The sequence below is a fragment of the Lissotriton helveticus genome, chromosome 2_1 (genome assembly GCF_964261635.1).
Source record: "Lissotriton helveticus chromosome 2_1, aLisHel1.1, whole genome shotgun sequence".
NCBI lineage: Eukaryota > Metazoa > Chordata > Amphibia > Caudata > Salamandridae > Lissotriton > Lissotriton helveticus.
The window spans coordinates 1,145,930,341-1,145,948,106 of NC_136059.1; the positions used below are offsets into that span (position 1 = coordinate 1,145,930,341).

A 17,766-nucleotide genomic window follows, 5' to 3' on the forward strand; every position below is an offset into this window, starting at 1 on the left:
GTTTTATAACCCTCTACGGAAAAGGTATTCGTAGTTGCCCATGTTTCTTGGAGGCAAATCAGGTGAAAGCCCCTTATGCAACTTAACCAATTCTCATCCCTAAACTTGGAAGCAAGCCCAGCCATATTTCAACTAATCAATTGTAGATCGTCACTGCGGGCAATAATAGACTCCCCCTGCGGGCTTGCACTATAACTATAGCGCACCTTCTCAGGAATGGCACCCAGGATCTGGAATGCGCTCCCTCCTGAAACGAGGCTTATCTCCTCCACTGCACTTTTCAAGAAAGAGGTGAAATCCATCCTTCTGGCCAAGATCCCCTGAACCTTATAGGGGCTGGACCAAAGACTCTGCATTGCTCTGTAACATTGCTCTCCTTGTCCTCTGTCACTATACCTCTACTTGATGGGCGACACTATTACGCTACTCTCTTAATACCGACCAATATATGTTACACCTTGGCTTACTGAGTCACTCTCCCGATGCCCCCACTCATTGTTCACTATACACTAAGAGATTGGGATAAGCCATCCACACACCCAAGGTGTACCTGAACATCTCTGTAGCGGGATCAATGACTGGTGTCGTCTTAAATTACTTGTCTACCAGTTTGTATATTGATATGTTTTATGTATGTTATTATTATCCTACCATGTCAGTGACTACTATACTGCTTCCATTATCTCTGTTCATCCCTACCTCCCCTACCCTGTCTTTGTGAAGCGCTCTGATATCCGCAAGGATCTTGTTCGCGCTATATAAAACTTTGAATGAATAAATAAATAAATAAACTTTCAAAACTGGAGTGGGCAATATCTGATGCAAGTCCCGCCCCTAAGTATTCAAGTCCAGTAAAATTATGGGAATCCTGTTTAGAGGTTCAAACTGCGTCAGAGCCTACGCGTTAATCACAGGAATTCAATTGGCTCAGGGGGCGAATTCATTGCTTCAGTCTCCTTTAGACCTTTTCCTTCTCCCAGAATTGAAATTATTTTAGCCTTCAAGCAACTCAGAGGTAACACCTGTTGGGTTCTTTTGCTGAATAACACCATGTCGGAGGGATCGTAAAAGAGGCTTTTCAGGCCTTGCAAATCTTATGGGAAACAAAGATTATTCTCTGAAGATACATGAATTCCTACATTTAGAGGATGCATTTACTGTTTCTGTATTCATTTGGCATGTTTAATATACAAATTGATGGTTTTAATGCTAGATGCAAATTAAAGAATCTTACTTTATTTCCTTTCAGAAAGTAAATGAATCCTGGAATAACTTGTATGCCCCATCAGATCAACTCTACACATGGAATTCTAAGTCTACATATATTAAATCGCCACCGTTTTTTGACAGCTTGGTATGTGAATATTTTCTCTTGGTAACATTTTATTCTCTTGTGTCACTTACGAGAATGGACTACATTTTGTAATGGGTTTTAGTTAATTGTGAATTTTAATGGTTCTTTGTGAAAGTTCGTTGTGTACTGATAATGTGCTCCGTCTTCCATTGTGGGATCTTTTATAATCCCTATATGATTGTAGCAGTGGGTTTTACACTGGAAGCATCTGTTTTGGCAAATGCACATTTTTTGTAAGCTATTGTTCTAGCATTATTTTGGCTGCTATGAAATTGGCCTTTCTGTAAAATATAACATGGCATAATGTAATTGAGCAATGTGTGTTCACCTGACTCTATCTGACGGAGGATAGTGCAGCGTGTCAGTTTATTTGGGATTTAATGGGTTAGACATATGAGAATGTGAAGGAATACTACTACAGTTGATAGCTGATGTTTACCATGTCTGTTACTGGTGCTACAGTGTACCCAATGTTTGATTTTCAATACTTAGTGTAGGAATCATCACTGTTGCCTTTAATATGTGGGACATTAGAAAGAGAGAGATAGAATTGATTCTTGAAGCCTGCCTTTGTCCAGGGGGATGTGTGACTTTTAGAAACTCCTGCGCACCCACTCCATGCAACCTATTATGCCTGAGAAGTGGCAGAAGCTGCTGGACCATTTTCTTTGTTACTGATAGTTCCATCTGCTTGAGTGGATCAGTCCATGGCTCGTCTTCTGAGTGACTTCTGCTCACCTACCATTGTTGACCTGAGCTGAGCACTCAGTCATTTCAAATAACCACAAATTAAAATTGGTCTGTCCTGTGATATCTTGCTCCAGAAGCTTCAGACACAATAGGCTATACCTAGAGGTTAAGTCTTACAACTTTGGAAAAGGCAATACTCTGGTTATCTCTGACTTCCTACTTTGGTTGCCAGAATACGAATAGCACTTTCATCCTTGACACAGAGATAGTTCATAATTTAGACTGCCAGAATAGTCTGTACACTATTGCAAGCAAATATGTTGGCGGGAGCTAAGCATTTGCTGGGTACTGTCTGTTCTGAATGTGCTCATGTCCGGATTCCTACATGAAACTTTGCTTCTGGGACCTGTGTTTAGCAGCTTGAACTGTAGACCTACAGTAGTACGGTAGTGCCCCGGAACATAAGTTGGCTGAGCCTTCACTTTTCAAAATCTACCATAGAGGCCTTGTGAGTTATATAAATGTGTAGTCTAGTTCCAGAGGTGCAAGGAGTTTGTGCACCATCAAACCCTGGAAAAGGGTTTAGTTTACGTCACCTGATATTTATATTCCGATTCCTATCTTGTTTTTAATTCCAGAGTTGCAGCTATAATTGGTAGTTACCAGTTGGAATTGGTGAATTCTTGGGTCATGGTGGGTGCCAGAAAATCGTGACTTCGGACCTAAAGTGTGATTAGGATTAAGGAGCTCTAACTAGGTCTGGGATTGTGCTGCAGGTTTAATTTATTTTACATCTTACTTTTAGCATATCTTATTAACTAACTGTGAATAAACCATATACTTTTAAGAATTTAGATAATTGATTGGACTTGTTATTGTGTGTTATATGGTATGGCATTGGTGGTACGGAAAAGTTGTTTGCCTGGTAATGGATGTGTACCCGTGTCCTGAGTGCCCAACTATACTATTGTCTGGATTCCTAATGCTGATATTTGTCATTGCCCAAAACACGGATCATGCATGTGTGCCATGACATAAGCCTGTCTTACAGATTGCAGTCTTGTTGGACAGGGTGTTGTGCCTAAAGTACTCACATACTGGTAGAAGGCTACTGCCTTCACCAAAAGTTAAGCATGAGCACAGTGGTGATAGCATACAGTATAGTGATCAGTAGGAGTGACAGGTCCTTTTTAACCACTGTCACCAGAGTGCACGATAGAGGCTCCCTCACCTTTTTAAAGTTCCGTTATGTGCTCATCCTTGGCCTGCATCAGTTAGATTCAGAATGCTGTGCATTGTAGGAGTGACTCTGCACTGATTTTAAATGTGCCTGGGAGTGGTACAGTACAGGGATAGAGCAGTGCTGTGCAGTGCATGTATGGTGAGTGTGTGTACTGGATGTATGTATAGCAGAAAGGGATACATTACATGAGCGATGCAGTGACAGCATGTGCTGGATTTATATGTGCTTGCGAGAAGTACAATACATGAAGGTTGAAGTGTTGTGACGTTTGAGCCTGTAATGAGCAGTGCGCACAGAGTGATTGTGTGTTGAATGCTTTTGTGCCTGGGATTGCATAATATATGGCGGGAACAGTACTAGATAGTGTGGGTGCAGGGTGCATACACTGAGTGCAATTGTGCCTGTAATGGTGCATTACATGGAGGACCCAGGGTTCCAATTTGGAAAGCCCAGGCCTCCCTGGTGAAGACGTGAGGAATCCCCAGACTGATTTGTGTATTGTTGCATTCCTGTGAGCTGGGTGGGTCACACTAGAGACAGGTGGGAGAGACTCAATCTGTACACTTTAAAGGGTGCTTCTTGATTTAGTTAGACATCACTAGGTTGTTTGGACACATCTCAAAAAGGAGATGGGGCTGATAAAGGAATCCTTAGAGTGGGGATGGGAGCCCAAGATTACCCTTTTGATGCACATATTATTATGGCTGACATCCTGGTGTTAATTATAGTCACTGGCATGGCCTGTGTTGTGGAACTATGAACAAACACAAGAAGAGCTTTATAGTCTCTCCTGCAGTGACAGCGTTTCAAGAGGAAGAAGAAGATAGAAGAAAGGTGTGTACTTCGAAACAAGCAGAATCCCCGAATAAATATTTAAAGACCCTGATTCTAAATCACATTTTGTGTCTGGGAATGGACTATAAGAACAGGAGGTTGAGACCCCAAACATTTTTGTCATTTGCCAAGCTGCCAGATGGGCTGTGTGAGGCTGGGAAGCTCTGCAAGACTTCTACCCGTGGCCAGGACTGGGGTCCAAGGCCTACTCGTCTCCATGCTCCCCGGTCTCTCAAAATACTCTGCAGCGACGCTCACCGGCATACATTGCTCAGTGAGTCAGTTCTGGTGGCTCGATGGCAGCAGTGGCCGCAAGTTTGATGACGGATAATCGGGCAACGAGACAGATCCTCCTCAGAGTGCGACCGCCATAATGGCAGGCTAGCCACGCCCTCTTCGAAGGCCTCCCCATTCTTATGATCAAATTATTATAGAAAATGTACAAACACAGGGACATCATTGAATGTAATTGCCTTACCCACCAACTTAGATTACTGTACTCATTTCATTTCAAAAGCTTTATTCGATTATTAAAAACAATCACAAAAGCATACAATATAAAAGCACACAATACAAGCTTTACAGTGAGAACAATAACTCAACAATATAAGAATTTAAAGGTATTCGAACACCAGACTTTTCCTATGCGAAATTGCTTTAAGTAAAAAGGTAGCGGTAAAAAAACAGATATCAGCAGAATCAAGTGCAAATAACAATTTCAGGGCTTGGGCTGTAGTATACACAGAGAATTTTAAAAACACGGGTCTGAGGTAGAGACGGCGAAGGTGCATATAAAGTGGGCAGATAAGCATAAAGTGCAAAGTGCTTTGCCTAGACTGGCCATCACAGGGACAAGGGGATTGGCTATATAATTTCATCACTGGGAAGGCCACTAAGTTATGTACAATACCAAGTCTAAACCTCGTAAGAACAAACTGATGAGATTGCTTGGTTATAAATTTTAGATACATAGGCATGCCCTTTTCTTCCAACTTATTGGAATGATAAAATACATGAGTAGGCATGGAAATACACTTCGCACTGCGTAAGTCCGATTTAGTTCCAATAAAAACATCTTTGAGTTCCTTTTTAGATACAGTAGCGGCACAGTATGGGTCATTGATGACGTCAAGGTTAAAAACATCACTATAGGAAGAAGAGACATAACTTAACCAGGGGATCTTGAGGGATTTGTCCAGTTTCAGGCAATCTAGGATAATCTGCCTGGTAAAGTCAGTCTCATCTTTAACCCAGATTGACCTCCATACCATTAAAGGTCTCAATCCCATCAAATCTGTCAAATATTTCAAGCACATCTCATTATGACACAATTCAGTGGGTGCCGAAGGAGGTAAACAAAGAAGTCTCTTAAGGAACCCATTCTCGGTGACTTGCAGTTCCCTATGCTGACAGTAGCCCCAAATACCAGAACCATATAAAGCAATAGATACACACCTATGCCTATAGATATCTAACATATCTGGAATGCGGCGACTCCCTAACTTTGCTGCAAATCGAAAAATTCCAGAGGAACTTTTAGCCATTCTACCATTGACATTTAAGATCTCTTGTGCCCAGGTCCCTTTGTTGTTAAAAGTAACTCCGAGGTAGCAGAATCTGTCCACAACCTCAATTTTATGATTATTAAAATGGAACGGCATAACAGATTTCATCCGTTTACCGCAAGCCATGATAAAAGTCTTTGAGTTATTAATTCTCTGTTTTCTCTCATTAATAAAATTATAAAAAGTATTCATAAGTTTCTGGAGTCCATTTGGGGTGCGCGAGAGCAACACCGTGTCATCGGCATAGAGCAGGACTGGTACCGAGTGGCCACCAACCTGGGGGGAGTCTGCATGTACCTTCTTCAGTTCTGATTCTATAGAGTTAATGAAGAGGGAAAATAACAGGGGGGCCAGTACACAGCCCTGCCTTATGCCTGATTTAACCTTGATTTTCTCTGTGCATTCACCTGACCGGCCAAAACGTATCTGGGCTGATAACTTATTGTAAAGTCGGGCCAGGAAGTGAATGATTGCTGGGGGGGCACCCATACCCAATAATGTGGACCATAACAAGTTATGGTCCACAAGGTCAAAAGCACTCGACAGATCAGCGAAGCAGAGAAATAAGGTACCCTGCTTCGCTATCGTGTACTTCCCAATGAGGAGGTCAAGATTAATGCACTGCTCAATTGTCCCCAGACCTTTGCGGAAGCCATATTGGGATTCAGCCAGAATTTTGTTTTCCTCTACCCATTCCTCCAACCTCATCAGGAGGACCCTACTCATAATCTTCAGAGAGGAATCAAGAAGGGAGATAGGGTGGTAGTTCTTGGCCTCTCCTCTATCTCCCTTCTTGTAGATGGGTAAAATTATAGATTCACTCCAGGTAGGTGGTGTATTCTCCAAAACTGAAGCATTAAACACCTGCATCAGAAGTGGGCTCCAGAGAGTCAGGTTAGATTTATACAGGTCAACCGGGACCCTGTCGGGTCCTGGTGCCTTTCCCCCTTTACTCCTAGTGCCTTTCCCCCTTTACTCCTACTTATGGAAATAACCACCTCTGATAGGGTAATATCCAGGGGTAACCTCGTTTCAGACATCAGAATAGGAGAGCTGACAAAGTCCTCCCTGGGCGGGTTAAAAATTTCAGAGAAGTGGGCAACCCAATTTGCTTCGCTGACATGAGCTGACAGTACAGGGAACTCTTCATTAGCAAGAAAGGGGCTGTTGACAGTAGACCAAAAAAGCCTACTGTCACGTAGTACCGATTACTGTACTCAAATTTGAGTTTCCCTGTTGCACAGTGCAATTGCTGCACCACTTTCAACCGTTTTTCTATTGAGTTAGGCCTAGTTATGTGCAATAATAATCACTCTTTGAGACTTTCTGCCTATGTATCATCTCCATTGTCCCTTTCTTTTATTTCTCCACACCCCATTTTCCCTTGTATATCAAGACACCTCGACTTTCTTTCATCTGAATAAACAGAAGTTTAGCCACGACATTGTGTGCATGATCTATTGGTCTATTTTATATTTTTCCTTTCTTTGTATGCTCTCCCAACACCCATTCTAAAAGATTAATCTTTTTACTGCTATTTCCTAAACAGTGCCTGAAGACATGCATATATTGCATAACTCTCCGTTTCTTGCCCTAGGATCTTGATTCGAATGTTGTGATGTTTTGATCTGTTTTGCAGATCTTCAGGGTTTGTTTTTTTGAGTGTGTTCACCTGAGTTTCCAGAGTGACAGTCGAGGTTGTCACTAAAAAGATAGATTCCAACATGCGCTAATCTAGCAGCTCTGTTGCTTCAGGTTTGGGCTGCAGGATCGCATGTCTTTAATTGCCCGATATCACCCCTCGCATCAAACTGGAGCTTATGAGGATGCTGTTTGAATGATTTATCAAAGTTTCTTTTGAGGTCAGTAAAGCAAGTCCGAGGATCCTCCTTCGTGAGGGTTAGCAGGGAGGGGGTGAATTGGTGGTAATTCTTTTTGTGTCTAATTGCTGTGGTCTGTTATTTCTTCCTCGATTGGAGAGTTTATTTTGTTATGCTAGCTTTGCAGTTTGAGACATAGACCGTAGAATACCGCTAACCACAAAGGCTTCGGAGAATGCAGTGCACCTCTATCTGCTTACTGCATTAGCTGTCATTATAACAGCAATTTCTCAAGTCGGATATCTGAATGGACCCTCATTTTTCCTTACTATGATTATGCATTGTTCTATGCCCTGCTTCACAGGTTTGCTGCCTCAAACAAATCTCCGTTATTTTATTTATAATCTTCTAGAAGATGATAGACCGACAGGTTTTGAAGGACTGAGAAATCAACAGTGATCCCCTGTGCCCTTATCCCCCACTCAAAGCTTTAGTGCCAGCCCTGACTGTGCTGTCATAATGCAACGTAGGACTCTGGCTGCTGCACTTTCCTTCATGGCTTACTGCAATTCTCCTTGCATTGCCTCTCTTCCTACTGTTGGGGGAGGGCGATAAGCTACTGGTTAGCTCATCCAAGTCACCCAATGCTTTGCACTAATTTGCCCCTCTTTGCTTTGCACTGGGGTTTGGGAATGCACACTGTTTCTCCTCAGTCAAGCATCAGGCTATCATTGCCTGGAAGGTCTCAAAGGTTAGAGCTGACTTGTGGTTTCACGCCTGTACGGCTGCAACTTGGCACTTTTTAGGTCTCGCCTGTCCATGCGCATTGAGCTTGCGAGACTATGGGGGCTTAAACAGACTTTAACCAACTTGCAAGTCGATGGCGATTCCTTGCAGTGCCCGTGAAATTCAAGCTCAATGCGCAAGCGCATTGACATTGAAAGCGCGTGCACATGCCACCAGCCGCCTGCCTTGCATTACACATCAAAGGCAGCCCAGCCTCCCTCCCGCAGCCCCTGCTGCTTCACACCCTCAACGCAGCCTGAAATCGCCACCTGTTCCCTCAGCCGCACTCCTCCCACACCCCTGCTCCGCCCCCTCCCCTGCCTGCCGTGTCGCATTTCTCCTCCCCCCTCCCCACAGCAATGCCCTGCGTCTTGGCTCGCTAAACTACTCGCTGCCTCCTCCCGCTCTCCTTAATCCGCTCTCCTTAATCTGCTCTCCCTCCTCCCACACCCCCGCTCCGCCCCATCCCCTGCCCGCCGTGTCGCATTTCTCCTCCCCCTCCCCTTCTCTGTCTTCCCTCCGTCTTTTTACATAGTTATTCAATCATGCATCAAAGCTGATTTTTACAAAAAAATAACTGAACACGCATGTGCTCTTGGAGTGTCTGTTCTCTTTCAAATCCCATCTTTTGAGTAAAATTATGCTCCCTGTGACATTTCTCCTCCCCCCCTCCCCACAGCAATGCCCTCCGTCTTGGCTCGCTAAACTACTCGCTGCCTCCTCCCGTTCTCCTTAATCCGCTCTCCCTCCTCCCACACCCCCGCTCCGCCCCCTCCCCTGCCCGCCGTGTCGCATTTCTCCTCCTCCTCCCCCTCCCCTCCTCTGTCTTCCCTCAGTCTTTTTACATAGTTATTCAATCATGCATGAAAGCTGATTTTTACAAAAAAATAACTGAACACGCATGTGCTCTTGGAGTGTCTGTTCTCTTTCAAATCCCATCTTTTGAGTAAAATTATGCTCCCTGTCACATTTCTCCTCCCCCCTCCCCACAGCAATGCCCTCCGTCTTGGCTCGCTAAACTACTCGCTGCCTCCTCCCGTTCTCCTTAATCCGCTCTCCCTCCTCCCACACCCCCGCTCCGCCCCCTCCCCTGCCCGCCGTGTCGCATTTCTCCTCCCCCCTCCCCTTCTCTGTCTTCCCTCCGTCTTTTTACATAATTATTCAATCATGCATCAAAGCTGATTTTTACAAAAAAATAACTGAACACGCATGTGCTCTTGGAGTGTCTGTTCTCTTTCAAATCCCATCTTTTAAGTAAAATTATGCTCCCTGTGATGTTTTAATTTAATGAAGGTGAATATTTTTATGTCATTAATTTGCTGAACTCATTCAGAATTGGCGTGACCACGATGTCCTCCATCCGATACAATTACTTACGTGTCTCCTTCCATTGTGACCGGGGTGGCTCTAATAAAATCACCCGTCTGTCTGACCACAGTAACTAGATCAGTGCTGGCCTGCCCTTCCTCCGTCTTGTTTTTTTTTTTTTTTTTACCCGATCCGCCCCCTACCCTGCGTATGGAAAACCAGTGACAGTCACCCGGTCATAAGTAGGGAAGTGAGGGGCGCAGCAGGGAGAGCAGCTCGTCCATCCCTCTCGGTCTCAAGGCGTCTGTTAAAAACTTTGTAATGAGCCCTTAATGGTACGAATTTTAGCAATAATTAAAAGCTGCGGGGGGACACCAAGATTCGAGCCAGAGTCTTGCAGGTTGCACACAGACCTTAGAAGCAATGCCCATATATGAAAGCACGTGTGAAGTAGCGTAAATCTAGCTGTAAAGCAAAACAACTCCCTACACAAGCCGCATCAAGTGGATCTGCAATGTCCTCAAATGTCCTGCATTAATGCCGTAATTGCTCCCATTTACCATGATATTAAAAATTCTGACCCGCTCTGCAGTCGCGGTTGATCTATCCCATCTGCTTTTTATTCTCTTTAACTGATGAATATATGAAATTATTTGATATTAATTTGACTGATTATATTGTTTTACAGACCTTTTGCTCTGACATCGATGATTTGTAAGAGGAGCGCTCGCTGCTCTTATTTGTGCATGACTTGCGCGCCACGACTTAACAGGACCGACCCAGCCTCTCATCTTTCCGAGGTCTACTAATCGGTAATAAGTAACCGGTGCGATTTTCAGCTCTTGGGAATAGCAAAACTGCGGGCACCCCCCCCCCCCCCCCCTTCCCCCACCCCCTCTCCCCTCCGCGCACACACAAGCAGACACACTCTCTATACACGCCCAGGCACACAACACACACAATTCCTTGCTCCTTCGTATACCTCAGCTATGTGCCTTTCTTGCACCCCACAGACCCATTCACTACTGTTTTGCATGCCTGTGTTCTATTTGGATGCAATCTAAGGCGCTTCAACTTCCCCTGAGGGAAATAAGTGCTATACAGATGCAATCACAATAGAATCAGCAAGAACCCTTTGTCCCGCCCTCTCTACAGCCAAGGTGGCAACACAGCAAGCAGTCCAAGGGCAACTGCTTGCGTGCTCACAACAGAGGTGAATCCTTCACACGTTAATGGTGCTGTTTTACCATAAGAAAGCCAGGCCCGGGCTCATCTTACCTCTCTTAAGAGGCTTGTAAAGCAATTTAAGAGAGAGGAAATGATACAAGTACTGTTCGATCTTGAGAAAGGGGACATTCATGTTTAAGCTCGTTAGGAATTGCAGAATTGGCTGATATTCCACATTGTCACCAACATGTGGAATAATAAAGCTCATTCGGGTGTAATTTACATTCATCGTGACTGTGACTGCAATTTAGAGGGAAAAAAGCAGGGGGGTGAAACAGAATGCTCTCGTATTCCTGTATATTTTATTTAGAAGCGGTTTCATAGCAGCAAAGTGGCATCATCATATTGTCATTCTTGTCACCTTTAGACAGTTTTCGTTTTTTTAGGCCACAGAAGGCTGCACGTGTAGTAAAAACATTTTAACACTGAAAACGCCAATCTTTCAAGGAGCTGCTAACTAAAAATACAGGGACTAGTTAATGGCAGTTTTCAGTCAAAACGGATTACACGTTTTGCAGGATCATAAGAAGACATTTTCACTAGGTAAATCCTGAAAAAAATGTGTGCGTGGAAAAGCAGCCACGTATTTATGGAACACACTGTGGAAAGTTGTGTGCAGAATCACCGATTGTCGTTCATATCTCAATTGCGAACATTACAAGAAAAAGCGCCTCACCGGTAAATCTTGGCAGATCAAATCTGCCAATAATTTTCGGGTAGAAACTTCTGTTTAAATACAGGGGCATGCGGATTTTGGAGTGGTCAGTGCCAAAAGCTGCATGTTATTTCCAATTTTCAGTGAAACATTTTAATTGGGTGCTATTTATTGCTCCTGATAAATTCCCACTCTGCAGAGTCAGATTGTGTCTGCTGCTATAAAGATCACGCCTTTGCCTCCACGTTCTTCTTCCTGGCTCTAGTCCTTATTACAAAATGTTAGATTTTTACGTTGCTGCACTCTCCTGCTCTCTAGAGATGTGGCCTAACGACCAGAGCTGCCATCTAAATCACGTAAATACAAAACATGTTGCATTCCAAATGCTATAGGTGTCACATTCACGAAAGTTATAACTATTGCCATTGTAAATGACAAAGCTATCAATTTAGCTATTTTAAAAACCAGCAAATAAATAAAATATTTGTCATTTACAAGACCAATAGCTCCAACTTTTCTAATGCGAGACCTATTGCATTTCCAATGCTTGTTTTAAGATTACTGTGAATTTTGAGAGATTTCTGTTGTGGACTATTTAAGCATAGCATATCTACATTATGTTGCATTTCTGTTAGTCCGAGAATGACACCCATCTTGGATTCGTGTGTTATATATATTTGACATTTGCCTATGTTCTGTCATTGATTTTCATCACGGATTAAATCTGCTACAGTTGTTTTTTGATTCTCTCTACAGGTACTGCAATAAATGTTTTATTTCATATAGGACTGGTTTCACATGGTTTATTTCATGTTGTCCCCCATTATTCAGTGCTAAATAGAAGACTTGTGCTTAACTGTAGTCCTAACTTAAGCACGTTGGAAACGTTTTGGACACACTAGTTCTCTTTTTGAATCTTATTTTTGGATTGGGATATTTTAAAGAAGATGCTTAGCTCCCTCCTAATTTTCACATCCACAAAGGGAAAGTATTTTTCACAACAGAAATACCTGTCGATAAACATTTAGGGCATCTGATACCCATTACAAAGTCACTAACAATGTAAGTACTGATCCATCTGTGTGTCCTCTCTTCCATCAGATGTGCTTGGCTATTGCATTGACATTCTGCATATTGTATATCCAGTACAGATATGCCACTCTGACCCAACATTTATACTTTTGACCCATTTTTTTCAGGTTGTTGCACTGTTTCATACTCACTGCGTAGCTGTGGCACTGTATTGTTTTGTGGTTACTGTGGAGCAAGGGGGTGTAGAGTGGAAGGGCAACATGTATTTTTTGGTGGAAAAGATATGCAGCAGATTTTATGTAACATACCTGTGTCGTTGCCATGGAACATATTGTCACCTTGCACTATATGAGTTGTAAATGCCACAAGAATATGAAGATGTTATTACATATGCTGACTCACATTATTTAAATTTAATTTAGACAATGGATCTGCTGCCCCAAAAATCAATAAAGGATGCCTATGTGTTGTTGAACCTGGGTGATTCAGTAACCACCGACCACATTTCTCCTGCTGGCAACATTGCACGAAACAGTCCTGCTGCTCAGTACTTAACCAGCAAAGGGTAAGTTGAATTACAAATGTTTAGGCCACCGGTGCCTGCTCCGGGCTTTTACTTTCTCTTTTAGTTCTGCAGCATTTTAATAGCCTAATCAAGGTCCCCATAATCCTACCATGTTCACCCAACATTGCTCGCCTGTTGAACAGGAATTTTAATGTGTGCAGTTTTTAAAAATCCGCAAACAAGTCACAATTATATGCATCTTTCACTCATTATCCGAGCTTGAATAAGTCTTCCTTGCAGCTTTTTAAAAAAAATTGTTTAACTTTTTCGTAAAAGAACACAAGAAAGAAACCTACATGCAGCAATCTCACACATACCCAGTTACATTTCAGTACTTCCTTGAAGCTCCTAGATTCACACGAGCTGATAGGAAAACATTATTTTTGTGTGCCATTTTGATGTTTTGCTTAGCAAAATCAGATAGCATTCAGAGTTCTATTGTCAATAAGATAGGAATAGTTTTTTGAAGGTCATTTGCCACCCCATCATTTTCCCCAGTCATTTCAATTGAAACTGTCTGAAACACTTTTGAATAATAACAAACTAATTGTCGTATCGGAGATGTGCATACATTAAAGAAGAAGATTCGAACTAGGAAAAAACAAACTGCAGCATGTTTCCTGATTTGCAGGCAACACTTTGCTCCAGAAGAAAGTGTTTTGAAATGTTTGCTTATCTTTCTTAAAATGGAATACCAGAAATGTCTTTTGGAGGTCATCTAATCTATAAATTGGATTTGCGAGAGTTCCTAAAATTGTTTTGTAGCCTCTGCTACAAAAGATGTTTTGTTCTCAAAAGGACCCGTTCTGTGGAATTGTAACCTTTCTGTTGTCAAACTATATAGTAGCAAAACGTTTTTGTAAGATATTAACCACTATGTAAAAATACATACAACCAAAACCTTCTGGTCCTCAAGGGGTCGATAAGTGTATTACATTGTGAGGTTGGATAACCACACCATATAATACATCACATTTCCTTACAAACTGCCCAAGTCATCCAGACTTTTTCCTGGTAGCCGTCAGGCAAGATCTCTGAACGCCAGGACGTACAAACTCAGTTGGCATTTCTTAGCAGATCGCAAATGGTAATGACACCCTGAGGTGGTGCGGGGCAGTTTCCAGCAATGTGGGGAGTACCCTGGCTCGATCACTTAGCCACCATCAAGAATGTGTTGTGCCTACTTTTTTGCACATTGGTTACCCAATGCGAGACTCTTTACTCTTAGAGTGGAGCTCGGGACCCCTCTGTGCCTTCCAGCAACTACGTCTGCCCAGAGTTCTAAAGAATTTCAAGAAGAATTCATCCTTTTAGTGGTTTGGGAATGGGCCCAGAGAGCGTTTTACACAGAACCTCCTGGTGTGAGCATCTGGCACCCATTCAATTCTGCCCCTTCGGGAAGATCTTCTATCGCTGCAGCAGAGCAGAGTCCTCCATCAGACATGGGTAATCTACACCTCCATGTATGTAGATTGAATGGCGACTTTTCACCACTTTCAACCTCCCTCCCAAGTTATTGAATGTCACTTGGTGGCCATAAAACCCATCAATGCTGATGCTGGTAGAAGTTTGTGTACTTCTCGTCTGATAAAACCGTTGCAAGCCATGTTGGATGTATTACTATTTCTGCTATATTTAGTCCAGCAAGTACTTGTTATGGCCACTGTTAAAGATTATTGAAGCCTGTTTGTTCAACGAATTATCCATTGTTTGAATCACCTATTGTGATGTGTCTTTTGAAAACGTTAGTGCACATTTTTCAACCCAAACCATTTGTGATGGGGCAGTGCGACCTTAACCTCGATCTTGTATACTTTGTGTATCCCATTTGAGCCAATGCAAGCTGTCCTGTCTTTTTTGACTTTCAAAACAGTCCTCCTCATAGTGGTAACATCAACTTGTTGCATGAGTGAGTTGCAAGTGCAGGTCTGTCCCGCAACCATATACTTCCTTTTTTTCTGGACAAACTAGAGCTACAGAGTACGTTGATATTCCTGCCCGGTTGTGACGCATTTTCCTTTCAGGTAAGCCATAACTCTTCCAACATTCATTGCTAAGCCTCATCCATCAAAGTGGAGGGAAAACGCCATAATTTGGGTCCTAAAAGAGCTTTGAGTTTTTTCATTGATCATATCCTGGACCATTGGGTAGACAATAAGATCTTTGTGGGGTTCCCAAGAGCAAAGAAGAGTACGGTAGTACAGAAAAGAACATTTTCGATGGATCGTTTTATGCCTCAACAGATGCTATGCGCTGGATAAGACGCTGCCTCCTGAGGGCTCATTCCACCAAGGCTGTTACCACTGCGTTGCTATATACAGTGGTTGTCTTGGACCTCTGTGGTTGTCAGACTCCAACATGGGTGTCCATTCACATGCCCATCAAACACTACTGCCTTGACGGACCAGTCTTTCAGGAGGGACACTTTGCCCATTTGTTCCTGCAGAGCTTTTTTGTCTGAATCATTATACAGGCCCACCACATTAGGAAGTACTGCTTTGCTATCTATTGAAAACCTGAAGAATCTACAGTTAAAAGTATCTATGAGAAGACCAAGTTACTTCCCTTTCTAGTTGATACTCTAATTGCTGATTCCTCACTGACACTGCCACCTACCCGTTCTGTGGAATGGACTCTTGTCCCCATGATGAAAATGTCGTAATTCAACATATCTGTGATGTCTGGCGTTGTGACTATATGAGGTCCTTTGAAGACCTGATAACCGACTTCTTACTACACAAAACCCAATTATTTGTTTACTTTCAGTTTGGGCACGCCTTAAAAAGCTATGACAACAAGCTACTTCTGTTCCCAGAGATCAATCCCTTGAAGCTAAGCTGGTGTCTTGGACACCCTGAGAAAGTATGGCATCTCACAGCTTTACAGATTACTCACTAACCAGGATTCTGGCCATTTCCTCCAGATTCTGTGCCATTCAATGTGAGTGTCTTCACAAATATCATTAAAACCGAACAATGCTGTGGATGATGGAGAGGGTGCAGGACCCTTATTGCCAAAGATGTAAATCCTCCCCAGGGTCATACTTCACATGATCTCGTCCTACCCACTGGTGATTGAGTACTGATGTAATATTAGTAGCATGTTGGGAAAGGTAGTGGATATAACTATGAACTTAAACCCCAAAATGATGCTGCTTGGCATTTTGGAACATTTGCCATTGACCTATTAGTAGACAAAAGAAAAGTGGCATGTCATTGGCAAGAGGAAAACGACTCCACTCTGGGTGAATGGAAATGGACTCTGTGCCAAAACAGAAGGACTTGTCTACAAAGTGAGAGGCGTGCAGAGGAAACCTTCCAAAACATGGAGTCCGTGGTGGGATTATACAGAACATGAGATATGATTGGCTTGGGGTTCCGTATTATGTTTCTATCCTTTTCATTGTCTGAATGTACATGCAGATTATAAACTGTCCTTCTAGTGCAATAGTTTGCCATAGATACATTGGCAGTAATCTGACCCTTCTATTTTCTATTGCTATTTCTGCTTCATCTCAAAACCAATAAAAAGTTTTTATTGTTTTTAATAAGTCTCTATCTAGAGATCTGCACACTGTCAAATGTGATCAGTCAATGACTGACTCTGCGGCCGATGATGCGGACAGAGTTCAGAAAGGACCCAACATCCGACCACATGGGTGATGTTTATATGAGGCTCCTCCGGGGTGTGGCAGAGTTAACGTAGAGCTGCATGACACACTTGCCTACCTGCGCACAAGGAAATTGCTGAAAAGCATTCTCAGGATCCAGCCAAGAACTGGCTGCCAGCACTCCCTTAGGAATTGATGCCATATAATTTCTAAGTCTACAAGTGGGCACATAGCTCTGATTACGCCTTAATCTCTGTGTGAAATTGCTAAACTTTCCTGTTTCATTGCCAAGTTAACTCATAAATACCGACATGTTTAACGTTTCATTTCTAATCAGAAAAATCAGAATGCTAAACTTGAAAGGATATTCATGACTTCAAATAATATTACTTGAAATTTAACTTGCACAAGTTTAACAGCATAACGAATACTGTTCTGTAAGTAGTAGGAGAGGAGATTATGAATTTGTGAACGTTAAAGTTAGAAACAATTTTAATGCCAATTGATCAGAAAAACCTGTAGCCAATTATTTGTATATTTAAAAAGCGAAAAAACAAATACATGCCATTACAGATTCAAACTGGAAATTATTACTTTGAATGACAGAACTGACACATTTATGAAATTTAGTTCAATGTAATAAACCAGGAGAAATGCTAAATAATATTATACTATATAGGAAGCTAAATCCAGGCCGCCGTCTCATGTTGATCGCACGCTGACTGCAGCCTTGCAGTTGTTTGCAGACGGCGAGGGAAGAGGACACCTAGTTGCCGAACTTTCACCAAACTTTTGAAAGAGCCCTTGCTCCAGCCCAGCAACTTGGCTTCTCGCCCTCACCACAACCTAATTTGGGTAGTCCAACATTAGCTCCACTTTCTAACCCATTAAACTTTTCTGCATCGCCCACATTGAGCATCCCAACTACCCCTAATTTATCTGACACTAAAAGGCCTGGAATATCATCGAGGCTACGAGGTCCATGACAAAGGCAAGCTCCCAAAGTAAAACCTAAACACATACAGCAATCAAACAAAAGCGGTTCTAAGAAGGGTGCCATAAAAAAGAAACTAGAGG

The 17,766-nt window shown here is 42.6% G+C and overlaps 1 protein-coding gene across 4 annotated transcripts in view; it reads left to right on the plus strand.

The window, feature by feature from the left end:
• The window catches only part of ACO1 (aconitase 1), a 418,934-nt gene that overhangs the window by 332,431 nt on the left and 68,737 nt on the right, over positions 1 to 17,766 (plus strand). For all 4 annotated transcript variants that reach the window (XM_078675989.1, XM_078675987.1, XM_078675990.1 and 1 more), the window contains 2 exons: positions 1,250 to 1,354; positions 12,937 to 13,079. In XM_078675989.1, the coding sequence (XP_078532115.1) occupies positions 1,250 to 1,354; positions 12,937 to 13,079 (248 nt within the window). The remainder of the gene's footprint in view (positions 1 to 1,249; positions 1,355 to 12,936; positions 13,080 to 17,766) is intronic.